This window comes from Equus przewalskii, chromosome 8 (genome assembly GCF_037783145.1).
Source record: "Equus przewalskii isolate Varuska chromosome 8, EquPr2, whole genome shotgun sequence".
Lineage (NCBI taxonomy): Eukaryota > Metazoa > Chordata > Mammalia > Perissodactyla > Equidae > Equus > Equus przewalskii.
Window position 1 is genome coordinate 46,810,794 of NC_091838.1, and position 22,264 is coordinate 46,833,057.

The 22,264-nt window shown below is 34.2% G+C and overlaps 1 protein-coding gene across 20 annotated transcripts in view; it reads left to right on the forward strand.

Moving 5' to 3' along the window:
- VPS13B (vacuolar protein sorting 13 homolog B) overlaps positions 1–22,264 on the forward strand; it is a 777,317-nt gene that overhangs the window by 352,568 nt on the left and 402,485 nt on the right. For all 20 annotated transcript variants that reach the window (XR_011543460.1, XR_011543461.1, XR_011543462.1 and 17 more), the window contains 2 exons: positions 7,299–7,426; positions 17,381–17,615. Coding sequence is in view for 16 of the 20 variants with exons in the window: in XM_070631834.1 (XP_070487935.1) it covers positions 7,299–7,426; positions 17,381–17,615 (363 nt within the window). In the remaining 4 variants the exon portion in view is untranslated. The remainder of the gene's footprint in view (positions 1–7,298; positions 7,427–17,380; positions 17,616–22,264) is intronic.

Consider the following 22,264-nt stretch of genomic DNA (forward strand, 5'->3'; position numbering starts at 1 on the left):
ATCAAACAGAATTACTTGAGATGAAAAACACAATGGACCAGATAAAAAAGAATACGGATTCCCTGAATGCCCATGTAGACACCATAGAAGAGCAAATTAACATAATTGAAGAAAGACAGGCTGAGTGGCTCCAGACAGAGGAAGAAAGAGAACTAAGAATTAAAAAAACGAGGAAAATCTCCAAGAGATAGTGGATTCAATGAGGAGTAAGAACATAAGGATCATAGGAATTCCCAAGAATATGGAAAAGGAAAATGGAGCAGAAAGTGTGCTTAACGATATTATTGAAGAGAACTTCCCAAATCTAGGGACAGACACAGAAATGTGCGTAAAGGAAGATTTCAGATCTCCTAGATTTGCCAATGTAAAAAGACCTACTGTAAGGCACATAGTAGTAAAATTGGCAAGAAGGAAAGATAAGGAAAGAATACTCAGGGAAGTACGAAAAAAGAAGAGAATAACCTTTAAAGGAGCCCCTATCAGACTGTCAGCGGATTTCTCTACAGAAACCTTACAAGCTAGGAGACAATGGAGTGACATATTCAAAGCTTTAAAAGATAAAAAGCTTCAGCCAAGAATACTCTATCCAGCAAGAATTTCCTTCAGATATGAGGGAGAAATTAAATCTTTTCCAGACAAACAAAAGTTAAGGGAATTTGTAACTAAAAGCCCTCTACTACAAGAAATCCTCAAGAAGTCTCTCATACCTGAAAAAAGAAAAAAGGGAGAAAGGGGTCACAATCCACAGACTAGGGAGACCGATGGGTAGAACCAGAACAGGATAGCAAATATTCAACTATAGCATTAGGGTAAAGGTAAGGAAACTACAAAAGCAAGGATGATCTTATCACTCTAACTACCAATTAATAAGACGAGTTGGAATATGAAATGAAAATAATTATTTAGGAGGGGAAGAGCAAAGGGTCTAAATCAGTATTGGTCAAGTAAGTAAGAGACCACCAGAGAATAGACTATATTATACACAAGATTCTAAATAGAAACTTCAAGGTAGACACTAAAATAAAGTACAGAACAGAGTCACAAATCATAAATAAGGAAAAATCTAAGAAACCCAGCATAAGAAATTGCAGTATTAAATGGGTAGTCTAAAGCACACAGGAAAAGAAACACAGGAAAACAAGATAATGAGCGACAGATTGACAGCATTAAGTCCACATGCATAAATAATCACTCTCAATGTGAACGGATTGAACTCTCCAATAAAAAGACACAGAGTGGCAAAATGGATTAAAGAACAATATCCAACAATTTGTTGCCTCCAAGAAACACACCTCAGCCCCAAGGACAAACCACAGGCTCAGGGTGAAGGGGTGGAGGACAATACTTCAAGCTAATAGCAAGGAAAAAAAGGCAAGTGTTTCAATTCTTATATCAGACCAAGTGGATTTCAAAATAAGACAGGTAAAGAGAGACACAGAGGGACAATATATAATGATCAAAGGGACACTTCATCAAGAAGAAATAACGCTTATAAACATCTATGCACCCAACACAGGAGCACCAAGATTCATAAAGCAATTATTAACAGACCTAAAGGAAGATGTTAAAAACAACACAATAATAGTAGGGGACCTCAACACCCCACTCACATCAATGGACAGATCATCCAGACAGAAAATCAACAAGGAAATAGTGAAGCTAAATGAAACACTAAAACAATTGGACTTAATAGACATATATAGATCACTTCACCCTAAAACAGCTGAATACACATTCTTCTTAAGTGCACATGGAACATTCTCAAGGATAGACCATATGTTGGGAAACAAGGCATGCCTCTACAAATTTAAAAAATTGGAATAATAACCAGCATCTTCTCCGATCATAGTGCTATAAGGCTAGAAATTAATTACAAGAAAAAAGCTGAGAAAGGCACAAAGACAACACACTACTGAACAAGCTACGGATCATTGAAGAAATTAAAGAAGAAATAAAAGAATACCTGGAAACAAATGAAAATGATGGCATGCCATACCAACTCATATGGGATACAGCAAAAGCTGTATTAAGAGGAAAATTCATCGTAATACAGGCACATCTTAACAAACAAGAAAAATCCCAAATAAGCAATCTTAAAGTACACGTAACTGAACTAGAGAAAAAAGAACAGATAAAGCCCAAGTCAGCAGAAGGAGAGAATTAATAAAAATCAGAGCAGAAATAAATACTATTGAAACGAAAAAGGCAGTAGAAAGGATCAATGAGACAAAGAGCTGGTTTTTTGAGAAGATAAATAAAATTGACAAACCACTGGCCAGACTTACAAAGAAAAAAAGGGAGAAAGCTCAAATAAACAAAATCAGAAATGAGCGAGGAGAAATAACAACAGACTCTGCGGAAATACAACAGATTATAAGAGAATACTACGAAAAACTATATGCCAACAGAATGGATAACCTAGAGGAAATGGATAAATTCTTGGACTCCTACAATCTCCCAAAGCTCACTCAAGAAGAGGCAGACAATTTGAACAGACCAATCACAAGGAAAGAGATTGAAACAGCAATCAAAAACATCCCAAAGAATAAAACCTCAGGACCAGATGGCTTTCCTGGGGAATTCTACCAAACTTTCAGAGAGGATTTAATACCTATCCTTTTCAAGCTATTCCAAAAAATTAGGGAAGATGGAACACTTCCTAACACATTCTATGAGGCCAACATCACGCTGATACCAAAACCAGACAAGGACACCACGAAAAAAGAGAACTACAGGCCAGTATCACTGATGAACATAGATGCAAAAATTCTAAACAAAATTTTGGCAACCAGAATTCAGCAATACATCAAAAGATTCATACATCATGATCAGGTGGGATTCATACCAAGGACACAGGGATGGTTCAACATCCGCAAATCAATCAATGTGGTACAGCACATCAACAAACTGAGGAATAAAAACCACATGATCATCTCAATAGATGCAGAGAAGGCATTTGACAAGATCCAACAGCCATTTATGATGAAAACTATGAACAAAATGGGCGTAGAGGGAAACTACCTCAACATAATAAAGGCCATATACGACAAACCCATAGCCAACATCATACTCAATGGGCAAAAACTGAACACCATCCCCCTGAAAACAGGAACGAGACAAGGATGCCCTCTATCACCACTCTTATTTAACACAGTACTGGAGGTCCTGGCCAGAGCAATCAGGCAAGAAAAAGGAATGAAAGGAATCCAAATAGGGAGGGAAGAAGTGAAACTCTCGCTGTTTGCAGACGACATGATCTTACATATAGAAAACCCCAAAGAATCCACTGGAAAACTGTTAGAAGTAATCAACAGCTACAGCAAAGTTGCAGGGTACAAAATCAATTTGCATAAATCAGTAGCATTTCTATACTCCAGTAATGAACCAACAGAAAAAGAACTCAAGAATACAATACAATTCACAATCGCAAAAAAAGAATAAAATACCTTGGGGTAAATTTAACTAGGGAAGTGAAGGACCTATATAATGAAAATTACAAGGCCTTTCTGAGAGAATGGGATGACGACATAAGGAGATAGAAAGACATTCCATGTACATGGATTGGAAGAATAAACATAGTTAAAATGTCCATTCTACGTAAAGCAATCTACAGATTCAACGCCATCCCAATCAGAATCCCAATGACATTCTTTACAGAATTAGAACAAAGAATCCTAAAATTCATATGGGGCAACAAAAGACCCCGAATTGCTAAAGCAGTCCTGAGAAAAAAGAACAAAACGGGAGGCATCACAATCCCTGACTTCAAAACATACTACAAAGCTGCAGTCATCAAAACAGCATGGTACTGGTACAAAAACAGGTGCACAGATCAATGGAACAGAATTGAAAGCCCAGAAATAAAACCACACATCTATGGACAGCTTATCTTTGACAAAGGAGCTGAGGGCATACAATGGAGAAAAGGAAGTCTTTTCAGCAAATGGTGCTGGGAAAACTGGAAAGCCACATGTAAAAGAATGAAAATTGACCATTCTTTTTCACCATTCACCAAAATAAACTCAAAATGGATCAAAGACCTAAAGGTGAGACCTGAAACCATAAGGCTTCTGGAAGAAAACGAAGGCAGTACACTCTTTGACATCAGTCTTAAAAGGATCTTTTCGGACACCATGCCTTCTCAGAGAAGGGAAACAATAGAAAGAATAAACAAATTGGACTTCATCAGACTAAAGAGCTTCTTCAAGGCAAATGAAAACAGGATTGAAACAAAAAAACAACCCACTAACTGGGAAAAAATATTTGCAAGTCATATATCTGACAAAGGCTTAATATCCATAATATATAAAAAACTCTCACAACTCAACCACAAAACATCAAACAACCCAATCAAAAAATGGGCTGGAGACATGAACAGACATTTCTCCAAAGAAGATATCCAGATGGCCAATAGGCACATGAAAAGATGCTCATCATCGCTGATCATCAGGGAAATGCAAATCAAAACTACACTAAGCTATCACCTTACACTCGTTAGAATGACAAAAATATCTAAAACTAATAGTAACAAATGTTGGAGAGGTTGTGGAGAAAAAGGAACCCTCATACACTGCTGGTGGGCATGCAAACTGGTGCAGCCACTATGGAAAACAGTATGGAGATTCCTCAAAAAACTAAAAATAGAACTACCATACGATCCAGCCATCCCACTACTGAGTATTTATCCAGAGAGCTTGAAGTCAGCAATCCCAAATATCCTATGCACCCCAATGTTCATTGCAGCATTATTTACAATAACCAAGACGTGGAAGCAGCCTAAGTGTCCATCAACAGACGAATGGATAAAGAAGATGTGGTACATATATACAATGGAATACTACTCAGCTGCAAAACAGAACAAAATCATTCCATTTGCAATAACGTGGATGGACCTTGAGTGAATTATGTTAAGTGAAATAAGCCAGCAAGAGAAAGATGATCTGTGTATGACTCCGCTCACATGAGGAATTTAAAATTATGGACTAAGAACAGTTTAGTGGATGCCAGGGGAAAGGTGGGGTGGGGGGTGGGCACAAAGGGTGAAGTGGTGCACCTACAACACGAATGACAAACATTAATGTACAACTGAAATTTCGCAAGATTGTAACCTATCATTAACTCATTAAAAAAAATGTCAAATAATGTGCTGTTAAGGAATGGTTTTAAGAAGGTACACATATGACTTTTTTTCTTTTTTAAAAGATAGTGATTGATTGATTCGACTAATATTTACTTATCAATACTATATTATTTCAAGGTGCTACATGAAATAAAAAGACAAAGTAAACCTGAATTGTCCTTTCAGTGAAATGAATACTATCCTGGTGTCAGCACTATACTGAATAAAGTGCATAAACATATAAATTTATTGTTAGAAGTCTTATGTTTAAAGGAAAAATTGCTATAGGAATTTTTTTTTGTTACTCTCCTATTAGAAGTTATCCTCCCTATTGACCAAGGACTAAACTGGACCTGTTTTTACGATAGCACCTCTATAAGCTTTTACACAGCAGATGTTAAAAACCTGAAATAGAAAGGACTTAATTCTGAGAAGCACTTACTATGAGAACTGAATTTTATTATTGTAGCTGAACAGATGTTTTTTGGTTCTTGCATATCATGAAGTAACCCTGTTATTGTGAGAATCTTGAACTTCAAGAACATAAGCCATTCGATATCAAATGTCAGTATTTGGTACCATTGGTTCATGCATACTGTAGAAGTTATCATTTAACCAATGACATTATTACTCAAATCTTCAAAATAAGAACAGAGGTTTTTGACATACTGTCATTGAGTAATTGTTACCAGGTTCCAGTTCTACCATAAGAAGGTGAAGGAATGGTCTGATATAAATCATTGATTGATATGTACAGACAAAAAATATAGTCATTTAATTCTGTGTCTTGGGGTCTCTAGCTTTAGGCTTTTTCAGTCAACTCTGTCTAATTGGTGTTATGTTAATAAATACGTACATAAAGGTTATTTCTTATTGGAAGAGTAAGATTAGTAGGAGGTAGAACCCAGAATGTATCTTCAAGGTCCACCATTAACCACTCCCACTTACTGCTGTACCATATCACTATGGTCTGCTGTTACTTTTGGAGAGACAAATATTCAAATGTTTAATATTATACCATGAAGAATTAAATATATTATACAGAATTATGTCAAAATTCTGTGAGATTAGAGAGGAAGGACCAAGTCTAATTTAGGGAAATCAGTGACCATTTCTCAGAGGAAATGGCATTTAAGGTAGAACAAAAGCAATAGGTTGATTGTGGTAGAAGAGGAGGGTAACTGTGTTTCAGATCTAGTAACCTTCAAGTTTGTTTCTATACATTATAATCAGTTAATTTTTATGATCACTATTCCTTGTATTTGAAGTACTTTCATGAACTGTTTTTGTGTACATTAAAACATTTGAAGTGAATAGTATTCTTGACTTTAGATAGAAGTATTATAAACTTCTGTTACTTGGATTGAATTGCTTTCCCCAGATCATATGGCAAGTGGCACAGCTAGAGTATTAATTCAAGTTGACTTCTGGTACTGTGCTTTTTCCATGGCACAGAAATGAAGGAATAAGGTGATATCAAGTTGGTTGGTGCATGCCTAAGAAATGATTGTTGGTTTCACTAAATTGCAACTAAGAACTGTGGCAGGATTTTACATTATAAAATTAATTTTCTAGTTTGTTTTAAATTAGCAAAATTTTTAATAAATACAGTAGAGAATGGAATTTAAAATTTGATTTTTTTACTGTATAACTTTTTCTTTTATGTAATGACATATTTCTTTTGGGTACCATCAAAATCAGTTTTTAAAATTGAGAAATTGTTTACATCAGCTTTTGTTATCAGGAAAATTCACATATGAGAAAACCCATTTCCTATCAATTTTGGATGAATCAAGTGCTTTGTAGATGAATTTCCTTTTTTTCAAGTAAAATTTTTATTGAGGTATTAACTTTATGCTGAGAAATGGACTGATTGTTAGGTTACAACATTATGAATTTTCACAAAGTGAACATGGAGAACATTACTTTTGCTCCACAAATCCACTTCCCAATCACTTATCCCTGACAAGAGTAACCAGTGCGCTCCTGACTTTTAACAGATTAGTTTTGCTTATCAGTAATTGTGTAAGATAAAACAATGTAATATGATATTTTATAATCTCATATAAAAGTTTTAATTTTAAGCGAGGAAAGAAATAGTCTTGAAAATATTTTCTGTATATATTTGTGAAACTCTAAGGTACATTTCTGTTAAATAACTAGTTCTTCTCATACTTAGAATCCAGACCATTGTCAGTTCCTGTTAAAGCCATGCTGAATATATCTGAAGGAGGTAGAAGTCCTGAAGAAAGAATGAAAGAATTTATTGGAGTAATATGGAATGCGGTAAAGAGTCTCACACTGCAGGTAAAATAAAAGTTAAAAATATCATGGTTTTAATTTGTATCATCCTTTCTAATTTTCTCACTAGTAACATGCATGTATACTATCTCATTTCCATAATTTAGATGAAAACTGTTGGTGCACTTTGTATATTATTAACAAAATTATATGAAACATATTATATGCTATTCCTGATATAGTTATAAAAATACACAAATTTTGAGATGTTCCTTGAATTAAAAAAATTAATTCTACTTTTTGTTTCTTTTAAGCATTATTTAAAAGATTTTAAATGTTCACCATATAATTCACATTTTTCTCTCACTGCTGAGATAAAATCTTAGTTGGAATTAAAAGGATTATCTACTTACTTATTTTCCATACCTAATCACAAATTAAATATGAAAATTATTTTATTGTTATTAAATTTTCTTCACACTTATTTTCACTTTAAAGTACACATAATTTAATCTTATTGAATTACCCTCCTCCCCAATCTTATTTTACCTGATGAAAATACACAATTAAATGCTTATCTAATTTCATAGGATTTAGGTAAAAGTAACTCAGCAATTTTTAAGTTTTAAGTTTTTGTGTAGAATTTTTCCTCTTTGAAATATGATGTAAAAGACTGATATTAGAGGCATCTTTATAGAATTTTGTCTGTACCGGACAGTAATATCTCAGTACTGGAGCCTTTCACTTCTGTTTAAGTTGTAGAAAATTGTGAAGGAAAGTTGCTCCCACTTTAAGAACAAGAGCAAGGTAGATGATGTACAAATTATGCTAGGATACTTTATCGACAGGAACTGCAAGATAATACATATGTACTGTTTTTACCTGCTATATTGGTGATAATTTGTTACACAACATAGAAAATTAATACAGACAGATATAGACATCTTATGCATGGCTATAATATAGTGTGATCAGTATAATGAACACTTACCTGTCAAAAACAGTTTTTAGGGGTCAGCTCCATGGCCTCGTGCTTAAGTTTGGTGTGCTCTTCTTTGGCACCTTGGGTCTGGTTCCCAGGCATGGACCTATACTGCTTGTTGCCGGCCACGCTGAAGCAGTGACCCACATACAAAGTAGAGGAAGACTGGCACAGATGTTAGCTCAGGGTGAATCTTTGTCAAGCAAAAAGAGGAAGATTGGCAACAGATGTTAGCTCAGGGCAAATCTTCCTCAGTAAAAAAAAAACAGAACAAAGACAGTTTTTAGAAATATATCTACAAACAGCTCTAGTTGCTTAGTATCAGTCAGTGAATGTGATTAATTGACTAATACATGCTGTCTAATACAAGAGTCAGTAACCTGGATTTTGGCATTCCTTTACAGCCTGTCTTTTCTGAGCAGGCAGCTTATAAGAAAATTAAGAGTGGGAGACAGAGAGCATGTCTTGTCATTCTTTTGTTGTTGTTTTAACTCTTAGTTGGCCGGAAATATGACTTTTTCACAGATACCAGCTGTGTCTCACCAATCTCAGTCAGGATGAGGCCTTTTACTATTAATATTACCCTATTGTTGCTTGTGTTGACTCACCTATCCTCCTCCTGTAGCGTTTCCTTTTATGCTGTGGGGGCATCAGATAGGACAGATGAGACAACATGAATGCAGGAACATTTAGTGCCTTTACATTGTCTGTGATTGTAGAAGCAGAAAATACACAGTACTTTCAAGATGTTGCTAAACATTTATGTTCAGTGTTAGTCTCTTTAATCTATATAAAACTCTGTCTCCTTATGATGGTTTTCCTGTGTATCACTCAGTCCTCCTCTAAACACTTACCCATGCCCTCCTTCGTGGTAGAGCTAACTAGATTATGTGTGTTTGTGCTCCTGATGACTATTTATATTTATTCACTTCATTGCTTGTAGCTTTTCTTATGATAAAATTTTTAATCTCAGGGGAGACCCATTATTCATGGGAATGAGAATGGTACATGGGTAATTCTCAGTTGTATTCTCTTTCTCAATTTCATTAAACTCAGTCTGTATTCTTGGTTTATTCTAATGTGTGGTCACAAGAACATAAATTTGAGAAGTTTTCTTTCTTATTTCTTGTGTTTCTACATAATTCCTTACTGACCTATGCACTCTTCTCATTTTACTGATTTAATGCATTCTGTTTCTACCATTGAAGTCACCAATAAAAGAAATGATGAATACTACCCATCAGCTTATTGTATATTATTTTAGTAATCATCTAGAAAGAGGTAATTTGTGGTGTATTTAGTATCAATAACGTAAATACTAAAGTGATTAGTAAGTAGTTAGGATGAGTAACTACTTAAGAGCACGTGTTTCTACTCTAATGATTGCATAAATAATAATGAATTTATCTGATTATAGTACAATCTGAAGTTCTGAATTATGGCTTGACACAAATAATGTTTATGGAAAAAGGGATAATGCAAATATTATCAGATCTCTCTCTAGCATATTACCTTATATATCGTGCTTTTCTTTAGCACCTTGCCTTAAGCCAGCTGTATTCAGGAGTTTGTGGTATTTTGGTTTCACTAAATTGGAACTAAGAACTTTGGCAGGAGGGTATATTTTTCTTTGTGTCTTTTCTGAGACTTATTTATTCTAAAATAGATCTTAATGGACAGTATCTCCCGTGAATTTTGATGTCTAACCTCTTAACACAAAATTTGCCCTTTTTTGACAAAGCTAACTTATTTACAGCTTTGTCTTCTAAGCAACAGAATTCCTTTCTTCTTTTGCGCTATTTTCCTTCTCTATTCTAGTGAAAATGCTTTGATACCAAAATAAGCTTCTGTAGCATTCATTCATTTCATATGCATGAAATATATATAAAAGTTCTACTCTAGTGGATATAGCAGATCTCTTGGAGCTTATGTGTCTTTTTAAAATTAATTGCCTTGTACTTTCCTCAGGGATAGTCCTGGAGTTTATGAATAATGTAGACTATCATTTAAGGGATTGCTCCAAAGCCCCACTGCCCTTTAATATACCCTCCTTGGCTTTCTGAAATTCCTTATATCCTTTCTGACAAATATCACATTTCTAAAAACATCCTGTTAAAATATACGTGTTTACTGAATAATCATAAGCATGTTAACATTTTAATACCCTAGTGTAAGCTTGTTTATTTTTTAAAACTGCTAGTTATGTAGTAATGCATTACAGAATGCTGTTTTCCCCCCATTTATTATTCTTTTATCCATTCTCACATTCAGCACTTAGTTTTATTTATATATCATGCTAGATACTAAGAAGACAAAAGAAACATAATAGTTCTTTTGATCTAGCAGGAAAAAGGCAAACAGCCATTCTGTGAAGCATCTTGTGGGGAACGTCTCTTAGAGACATCTTTTAGAAAACTCTTAAGATCCAAAAGAGAAATGGGGATATCAAGGTAAATGCCATTTACTTGAAGGATTTCCAGGGTATGCACTGCCTGGTTCATGATGAATTTAGGTACTATCCTTGATTACTATTTATTGATTTGTACAAGAACTAGATGACATCATAGCATTATTTAGAATATAATAGCTATCAAGAATATTTAGCTGTTTGAAGTTTACTTTGGTCCTAAATGTTACTTCATGATGATATTAATAGTTATATTAAAAGTAACCTCATTCTCTTTTATCCATTTCACAAAACAAATGGACTAATTTAGTGTAATTACCTTTTATTGATATCATTTTGAATAGTTGTGTAATGAGATGAGAAAATAGTATTAGGTTACGTGAGTATTTGACAGCTCTAGGAAAATCTTCCAATTTAAGATTCCAAGTGACATAAGACATTTTATGAATGGGTCGTTCAAAAAGTATCTTAAGTGGCCAGCCCCTTGGCGTAGCAGTTAAGTTCGTGTGCTCCGCTTTGGTGGCCTGGGGTTTGTGGGTTCAGATCCTGGGCGCGGACCTACACACCACTTATCAAGCCATGCTGTGGCAGGCATCCTACATATAAAGTAGAAGAAGATAGGCACGGATGTTAGCTCAGGACCACCCTTTCTCAGTGAAGAGAGGAGGACTGATGGTGGATGTTAGCTCAGGGCTAATCTTCTTTAAAAAAAAAAACATATTAAGTTGAAAGAGCAGTGGGCAAAGGGAATACCATTTCTCAAGTGGTTAGTAGAAGAGAAAGTGTCCTGGAAGGAAACTGTAATGGAGTTATCCAAAATATAGGAGGAAAGGCTGGGGAGTTCATGGAAGCCAAGATGTATAGAATTTCAAGGAGCCAATGGTCAGCAGTATCAAAACTGCATGTTAACTATGGACTTTACTTCACTAATCTGCTATGTGAAATGGTTAGATTAAATAATGTTTGAGGCTATTTCCAATTCTGGCATTCTTATGTGATTCTTTTGGTTCTTTTGCTTGTTTTATAATGATGCAGTACCTTCATTAGCTTTATTACCAACAGTGAACTTAATCTTATATGACATTATAGATTAGTTATAAGTAGAGATACTGATGTTCCTAATTTGTTTCTTCTTTCTTCTTTTATTTTTTTAAAAATGTTTTTGGTGAGGAAGATTGGCCCTGAGCTAACATCTGTTGCCAATCTTCCTCTATTTTGTATGTGGGACACTGCCACAACATGGCTTGAGGAGCGGTGTGTGGGTCTGTGCCCAGGATCTGAACCCACAAACCCTTGGCCGCTGAAGTGGAGTGCACCAATTTAACCACTACACCACTGGGCCAGCCCCTCTTTTTTTATTTTTAGTTGTGGTAAAATACTCATAAAGTTTACCATCTTAACCATTTTTAAGTGTACAGTCTAGTCTGATGTTCCTCATTTGACTAAGCATATTGAGTATAAATTAATACATGATTACACTAGTACTAAATGATTCATCTTTGTATAGCTTATTTTAAATATTATCTAGGCACCTTGCTTGCCTCACCTTTAGTCCCAATCCTGTGTTATACATGCTATATATTTAAACATTTCCAGATGTTAATGTATTCTGAAAAAGTTTCAAGATAAAACTACGTTCTGAATAAATGATTAAAATCTAGGCCCTAAAATTGAGTTTTTTTAAAACTAGTTTCCATTTTCCAAGATGTTTTATGAACCAAAATGTAAAACAGAAAAACCTGAAGTTGCCGTCAGATGAAACAGAACATCATAACTTAAAGCCATCAAAGGATTATTCTTTTAGTGGAAGTTTGAGCAGGTAAATGTGTTTAGAATCAGAGTTTCTGGAAAGTTGATTTTGGAGCCAAAGTTGGTATTTGCTAAGTCCATTTTCTTTTTCACTTATGATAGAAAGACTACCATTGCATAAGGACATAGACAGTATTTGCTATAACCTGTTTTCAATAGAAAAAGGAACTTCCACACTTCTTTGTAATGGATTATTTTATAGTACTATATGTAGTCTTGAACAATTTTTTTTAATATGAACTTGGTGTGGGGGCCTTTTCACAATAGATTAGCATAATCTCCATTATTCTTTGCAGCTTTTCTCTTATCAACAAAGATCCTGTCTATTAAACTTCAAAAAGCTACGTTTTTATTTCAGAAGCACGTACTTGGCCATGGCATGCAGTTGACAAAATAGGAATACTCTGGCCTGGAATTCACTAGTAAAGGAGAGTGTTACCCTGGTTTTGGCCAAACTCAGTTTTCTTGTCTTTTACATTCAAGATCATGTTGCTGTCCAGTGGCATTTCCTGGGTGTTTGTTATAGTTTCTCTCTCTCTCTCTTTTTTTTTTTTTGATGAGGAAGATGGGCTCTGAGCTAACATCTGTTGCTAACCTTCCTCTTTTTCTTTTTTCTCCCCAAAGCCCCAGTACATTGTTGTATATCCTAGTTGTAGGTCATTCTGGTTCTTCTATGTGGGATGCTGCCTCAGCATGGCTTGATGAGCCGTGTGTAGGTCTGTACCCAGGATCTGAACCAGCAAACCCTGGGCCACTGAAGCCGAGTGTGCAAACTTAACCAATACGCCACTGGGCCGGCCCCTGTTGTAGTTTCTGAAGTCTTCTGAAGAACAGACATTTCAGGCTACACAGAGCAACTGTCAATCACCTTAATTGTAAATGTAATTATTTACATTTAATGCTTAAAATTTTGCACATAGGACCATGTTTTTATTTATAGACATTGAGAAAGTGACAGCAATATCATGGTAGTTTTTAGAAGGAGGAAGTCTGGAATACAAATCTAGGAATTTTTTCGTGTCTTCCCTTGACAAGTTTTTATGGGGAAAGCGTGGAGATTTATAACACTTACTCTGGAAAAGAAGAGAACCAAGGTTTACTTCTGAGGTTTTTAACTAATGCCCTAAATTGAGTATCTTTAGATTTCTACTACATGTGAAGATAGCTAAACTGTTTTCATAATATATTTCATAATGTATTGAGAATTTGTAGCATAGGAAAACTGTGATTTGGGACATATTTTATAGTGCAATTAATATAGTGCTTGTTTTGGTGGGCTCTGTATACACAGGTCATTAAACCATAAGCAGTAGCATTTTCAATAAAAGGACTGTGAATATCTTTTATAAATCCATGAGGGCTAATGTTTGGATCTGGCATATAATAGATAGTCAGTGTATGTTTACTGACTTTATTTATTTAGCAAACATTTAGGCGGCAGTTAATGTGTTACATCTTAATGTCAAAGCCAGTTTTCCCCCATTTACAGATCAGGAAACTGAACTCATGGAGAGATTAAGTAACTTGTCAGAGGTTCCACAGCTGGAATTGAACCCATCTAGCTGACAAGTCAATTTCATTAATTACCCTACTAATTTGTCTCCGTGGAATGAAATGCTGAACAACACGCATTAAACAATTATTTTTATTAACATCATTTATTTAATAATTGTTTATTTAGTACCTACTACATGCTAGGTACTGTACTATGTCCTAAGACTGTAGACTGAACAAAATAGGCAAAGTGTCTGGCATTATAGACCTTATGTTCTAGTGAAAATTCTGTAAGGCTATTAGTATTTCAAAACCCTTTTGTTTCACGTTTTTTAAGCACTAAGATTATGTCTTTTGTCTCTGTATTCCTGACTTTCAGCTCAGTTCATGGTAGACATTAAAGAATGCATGAAGAAAAGAAAAATGAATGAAAATGCAACCTGCAGTGTTTCCTCATTTTAAAATTTTATTTGAAACTGTTTCCTGAAGAATAAAATACATTGATACAGAGAACATTTCATTCTGTAGAAATTTTGCAAAATAGTGTAATTATCATTAAAGTTTCAAGTTTTAAAAAAAGGAAAACATGTTATTTGGGAATAGGAAATAGCAACCTTATTTAAAAGGGCAGAAAATGTGGTACAACATTTTAAAGCATTTTTTTATGAAGTGTTCTATATGATAGACAGTGGGCTAGTTAAAATGCTTATATTAATGTATAAAAGAAACCTATCTTAGTCTCTTCTTTTTAACTGAGTTGTGATTACAGGTAGAGAGTCCCCAAATTAGAAAAATCCCAGTTTACCAAACCTTACATATGGGGCACGGAGGGAACACAACGGCACATAGCTTTTCAAATGGCACTTGAAACTTCAGAAAAAAAAATGCGTGACAATCTTTTCATTTATTAAAATAAGAACACCAAATAATTTCTACTTTATTGGTTTATCCTTAGTATATCTCACTTAGATATGTAACCCTTGACCTAATAGGAATCAAAATAGAGGTGGTTCTACTTCAAGAATTTGTAATAATCCCTTCACTTTAACACATGAATGTGTTCAATATTGGCAAAAGAACATGTTGCTACCAAAACTGAAATTAGATCCTTGAAACAGAAAGGATGTTGCCATGGAAAAATGAAGTAACACTCAGTGCAGCTGTGATGCATTAATGAATAGGATATTTTTTTAAAAGATCATTTGTGTTTGGTGTGGCTCAGAGGGTCCCAACCAGATGGTTTCCATGAACATGATCTGACCCCCGATTGGAGGACTTCTTACTGGCAGATTACTTCATTTTCTTTCCCTTGGATTGTCAGATCCGTGCATTAATGCAAAATTTACTGCTGCAGATTTATATTCACTTACATAAATCACTCAACATTTTACATTAAAACCACAATTTTAGACATACAGTTTAACAGTCATTTTAAAAGTGTAAAACGATTTATATGATAGCTTTATATATAATAGGTGTAACATTATAATAAGTTTGAGCAATTTGGATTATGTATATGTTTTGGTTCTTATCATTAAAGGAATCCTCTCAGCATATATCATATTTTAGAAAGTTTATTTTTTAGACTTGTTATATATCTCAGGCTAATACAGTGTTGATTCGGTATACATTGCTCAGGTCGTTTAAACTTGATGAAGTTATTTCAGAATTAGTGGAATTTTGGAATATATTATCAAATTTTCACGCAATTTAAATTTCCTTCTCAATTGTGGCATATTAAACTAATTACCTCACATTGTTGAAAGCATTTTTCAACATAGGATCAATACCTACATGAAATGTTAAATATGACTCTTCATAGTTTGACCTTAAAACCATGCTCTCAAGGTGCCACTTTAAGTTGTGCACTTGAACATCACTAATGAATTATGTTAAATATTTGAAAACATAATTGTAATACACCTAAGACAATAGACACTTCTATTTCAGAATTTTAAAATGTTGTGACCTTAGATCAATGAATTTTTTAGCGTATACATGCTTAAATTATCTAAGCTGCGAGATAAAATTGTAGAACTAAAAAGTGAGTTCATACTCTATGAACCAGTGTATTTATTTTTGCAGAATTTTACTTAGATTATTTTCACTGAATTCAGAAGTTTGTCTATGCAGAGCCATGTTGAAGCAAAGATGAATAGTTGCTTATTTATACGGCTGGCAAATTATTTATTGTTTCAAGGAATTCCAGACCTGTTACGTATTAAGGTCTCACTAAGGAATATAGTTTGCTAGAATATCCAAGCATTTATCAGGCAAACAAATTTTAGTTTTTATTACACTTTCACATAATACGTTTGTATGCCAAATATTTCTTATTTTTTTAAAAATAATTCAAGTGTGGTAGGCTGTTTGGGCACTTTACTAGCCAGGTATAGACTGTTACCTTGTAAAAGCCAACGAAGACTAATAGACTTTAACCTACATTGGTTTTGAACTAAGAACTCTTAATGGATTCAGTTTTTGATTTGGTCTTGAGTAGTCTTATTTTAACTCTGTAAGGGCCTGGCAACCTAAGTTATTACACTGGGGATAGGGAAACATAAAACTTTCGCATGAAACCACAATTTAGGTAATAATTTGAAGCATGATAAAAGCAAGGAATAACACTGATTTTTGTCTTCTGAATTACCTTCATTACCATACATCTGTTTAAATACAGCGAACCTTGTATATATGTATATATATTCACACATACACATACACATTTAAATCTTAATATACATGTATATAAAAAAGAGAAAGTAGGTAACATAAACATGTTCTCCTTTACTGTTTGTCTAGAGATATAATCTGAACATGTTAAACATTTTTTTCTTCTATTTTAGTCTATAAGGTGAAAAAGGAAGATCCAAATTCGTGTGGAAATAGCTGTTTATGGGGTTTTTTTGTTTTGCTTTTTTTTTTTTTTTTTTTTTTTTAAGGAAAGGCAATAAAATGCTAGTCAGTTCTAAGGCCTTAGCTGGTGTTAACAAAATCTAATGAACTGCGAAAGGAGGAGGATTTTCTCACCTTGTTTTGCCAGCACATTTTCTAACTCAATCCTATTTCTTGGAAAGAACTATGGAAAGGCAGATATGTTTTCTTCTCAAGTCACTGTGCTCTTTTGATCAAATTCATAGCAAGAAACAACACCTTTTAAAGTATTTGTTGTGTTCTTTGGTAAAAGTAACTCGTAGAGACATAAGTATGGGACATTTTCTTTTTTGGCTTGCCTGTTTGTTCTCGTAAAGATATTAAGTATTTGAGGGTATGTTTACTCTCAAATGAAGTCTGATCGAAATATTTTAATTCTGCTTTTCTTTTCTAGCTTGAAGTACAATCTTGTTGTGTCTTCATTCCAAACAATAGCCTGCCTTCCCCGAGTACAATTGTATCTGGTGACATTCCTGGAACAGTGAGAAGCTGGTACCACGGACAAACCAGCATGCCAGGAACACTTGTCCTCTGTTTGCCTCAAATAAAGATTATTAGTGCTGGCCACAAGTATATGGAACCCCTGCAGGAGATTCCTTTTGTCATCCCACGACCCATTCTTGAAGAAGGTACATTTAAAAAAATTCTTCCTGTGGTTATTATATTTTGTATTGATAGTTTTACTATTAATAATATGCCAATGCATCTGTAAATCAGTCTTCTCCTTGAAAGCTCTACATGAAAATGAACTAAGTGATCCACAAAGTAGATCTAAAAGGAGAGACCTAAATGTAAGTGAACTAAGTGATGCTGTTTATTGACATCCACACCTTTTAATCATATTCATATCTGTATATAAATGAAGACTATCTATAAAAGATCATGTGCAACATAGAACAATTACTAAAATGCTAAACATAGATAAAATTGTTTGGAAGAAAGTTGGGTTCAGATGTTTGTATTAGGCTGAACGAAGAATTATATGTAGATTTTAATTTAAGCCACTTGAGTTATGAGTGGATGTATTATAACGTATATAAATAATCAAATAATTATATTATTTACATCAAGCATAGTATATTTCTAGATTTCTCATTTATTTAAATAAAGTAAGTAATTATGTGAAAACTGGAGCCATGACTCTTTCTTTAATATATATACTTGATTTCTAATATTGCAGTGTTTTCAGTTGCAAATTCATACCCTTTTGAACTTTGACATATTCATTTCAAACAATATGTGAACCTGGAGAAGTTTTGAGTCGCAAAATAAATAATGTGAATCTATATTTTAATAACAAGGCTCAAATTTTTGACAGTGCTAAACAGGTCAACACCTTGTTCATATTATTATGATGTAAGTATTTGAATCCTGATATCATTCAGATTATTGCACACTGTTATTGAAAAGCAGATACAGTCTGCACAACTCTTAACTTTGGCTTTATGTTTATTTCTCTCTCCTTTTCTCTGTGTTGAAATTTACATTGAAATCTAGTTTTCCTAGATTTGTCAGAAGTAAACGTGATTTTACTGCCAGAAATTAATATTAATATTTAATAATATGAATAACATTATCATAAAATCGTAGAATTCTAAGGTTTGGAAGGAACTTACTTAGAATTCTTCTTGTGTGATCCTTGGTGCAAGGATCCTTTCTCTAGCATATTGGACATATCCATTTTTTGCTATTCACTTTTGGTTATAGGGAATTCTTTATTATCACAATTGCACTGTGTATCATATTAAGGATATGCTGACCTCATAAAGTGAGCTGAGGGGTTCTCCCTCTTTTTTTGTTGTTTTAACTTTGGAATAATTTTTGTGAGATTAAAATGGTCTCTACCTTGATTTTTTGTTAAAACTCAATATTTGTATAGTAACTTTTTAGGATCTAACTTGTATATTATAAAATTCTTCCTTTTAAGATATACGATTAGATAACTTTTAGTATATTTACAGTTTTGTGCAACCATCACCACTATTAAATGTTAGACTGGTTTTATTTGTTGCCCTTCAAACAATTGTTAGACTGTTAGCAGTTACTCCTCATTCCCCCTTCTCCTCAGCCCCTAGTAACCAGTAATCTTCCTCTCTTTATGAATTTGCCTATTCTACATATTTCATATGAATGGAATACCACAATATGTGGTCTTTCATGACTGCCTTCTTTCACTTAACCACAGTATTTTCAAGGTTGATTTTTATTATAGCATGTATGTCTTCATTCCTTTTTATGGCTGAATAATAATCCATTTTGTGGATATACCACATTTTCTTTATCCATTCATCAGTTGATGGACATTTGAGTCATTTCCACTTTTTGGCTTTTTTGAATAATGCTGCTATGATCATTCCTGTGCATGTTTTTCATGGATGTATGTTTTAATGTCTCTTAGATATATACCTAGGAGTAGAGATTTTGGGTCATGTGGTAACTCTGTGGTTAGGATTTTGAGGAATTAACAGATTGTTTTCCAAAATGTCCTTGCCATTTTACAGTCCTACGTCAATGTATGAAGGTTATAATTTATGCACATCTGTGTCACTATATGTTTTTGTCTGTCGTTTGATTCTAACCATCCCAGTGGGTTTGACGTGGTATCTTTTAGTTTTGTTTTGAATTTCCTGTATGTCTAATGATGTTGAGCATCTTTTCATGTGCTCGTTGGCCGTTTATGGACCTTATTTTGTATTTTCTTTTTCTACTCAAATCCTTCGCCCAATTTTTAGTTGGGTTATTTGTCTTCCTCTTGTTGAGTTGTAGAAATTCTTTATATATTCTGGATATTAGACCCTTATTAGAAATGTGATTTGCAAATTTTTTTCTCCCATTCTACGGGTTATCTTTTCATTATCTTGATTGTTTCTTTCATAGTATATTTTTAATTCCAGTTTTTCCCCTGCTATATTGGAAATTACTCACTATTCTGTTTTTTTTAGTTTTAGAAATTAATGCTCTTTCCACAAAATAAACTCTGGTCCTGGAAATATTAAGATGCACATTTACTTTATTTACTCTGCTCCTGAACAGCACACAAGCCTTAAAAGACTTTAATTATCCTCTCCAGATTAACCAGTTATTATTATTTTTTTTATTGCGGTAACATTGGTTTATAACATTATATAAATCTCAGGTGTACATCGTTGTATATTTTGATTTCTGCATAGATTACATCATGTTCACCACCCAAAGACTAATGACCATCCATCACTACACACATGTGCCTAAATCACCACTTTTGCCCTCCCTGCTCCTCTCTTCCCCTCTGTTAACCACCAATCCAATCTCTGTCTTTATGTGGTTGTTTGTCGTTGTTTGTATCTTCTACTTATAAGTGAGATCATATTTGACTTTCTCCCTCTGACTTATTTCACTTAGCATAATACCCTCAAGGTCCATCCATATTGTCATAAAAGGCTGGATTTCATTCTTTCTTACAGCCAAGTAGTGTTCCATTGTGTGTATATACCACATCTTTATCCATTTGTCTCTTGATGGGCACCTAGGTTGGTTCCAAGTCTTGGCTATTGTGAATAATGCTGCACTGAACATATGGGTACCTGTATCTTTATGCATTTGCGTTTTCATGTTCTTTGGATAAATACCCAGCCACGGAATAGTTGGATCATATGGTAGATCTGTTCTTAATTTTTTGAGGAGTCTCCATACTGTTTTCCATAGTGGCTGCACCATCTTGCACTCTCACCAGCAGTGTATGAGGATTCCCTTCTCTCCATATCCTCTCTAACACTTTTGTTTCCTGTCTTGTTAATTATAGCCATTCTCATGGGAGTGAGGTGCTATCTTATTGTTGTTTTGATTTGCATTTCTCTGATAGTTAATGATGTTGAACACCCTTTCACTTGCCTGTTGTCCATCTGTATATCTTTGGAGAAATATCTGCTTAGATCTTTTGTCCATTTATTAATTGGATTGTTAGTTTTTTTGTTGTTGAGGTGTATGAGTTCTTTGTATATTTTGGATAGTAACCTGTTATCTGATGTATGATTTGCAAATATCTTCTCCCAATTCTTAGGTTGTCTTTTTGTTTTGTTTATGGTTTCCTTTGCTGTTAAGAAGTTTTTTCGTTTGCTGTAGTCCCATTTGTTTATGTTTTATATTGTTTCTCTTGCCCAAACAGGCATGGTACTTGAAAATATGGTGTTAAGACCCATCTTGAAGAGTCTACTGCCTATGTTTTCTTCTACAAGTTTCATGGTTTCAGTTCTTATGTACAAGTCTTTAATCCATTTTGAGTTAATTTTTGTGTATGGTGTAAGGTAATGGTCTGCTTTCATTCTTTTGGATGTGGCTGTCCAGTTTTCACAACACCATTTATCGAAAAGACTTTCCTTTCTCCATTGTATGTTCTTGGCTCCTTGTCGAAATTAGCTGTTCATAGACGTGTGCGTTTATTTCTGGGCTCTCGATTCTGTTCCGTTGATCTGTGTGTCTGTTTTTGTGCCAGCACCATGCTGTTTTGGTTAGTATGGCTTTGTAGTATATTTTGAGATCAGGGAGTGTGATACCTCCAGCTTTGTTCCTTTTTCTCAGGATTGCTTTGGTTATTTGTGGTCTTTTGTTGTTCCATATACATTTTAGGATTTTTTGTTCTATTTCTGTGAAAAATGTCATTGAAACGTTGATAGGGATATCATTGAATCTGTAGATTGCTTTGGGAAGTATGGACATTTTAACTATGTTAATTCTTCCAGTCTAAGAGACAGAATATCTTTCCATTTCTTTGTGTCTACTTCAGTTTCTTTCAACAATCTTTTATAGTTTTCAGTGTGCAGATCTTTCCCCTCTTTGGTTAAGTTTATTCCTAGGTATTTTATTCTTTTTGTTGCAATTGTAAATAGGATTGTATTTTAATTTCTCTTTCTGCCTCTTTGTTGTTAGTGTATAGAAACTCAATTGAATTTTGTATGTTGACTTTGTATCCTCTATTCATTTGTTCTTTTGAAAAGTTTCTATGTATATAAAATCACATCTGGGGCTGGCCCCATGGTCGAGTGGTTAAGTTCGCATGCTCTGGTACAGGTGGCCCAGTGTTTCGTTGGTTCGAATCCTGGGCGTGGACATGGCACTGCTCACCAAGCCACGCTGAGGCAGTGTCCCACATGCCACAACTAGAAGGACCCACAACGAAGAATATACAACTATGTACTGGTGAGACTTGGGGAGAAAAAGGAAAAAATAAAATCTTTTAAAAAAAAATCTCATCTACAAATAATGACTGTTTCACTTCTTTTCTAATTTAGATCCCTTTTAT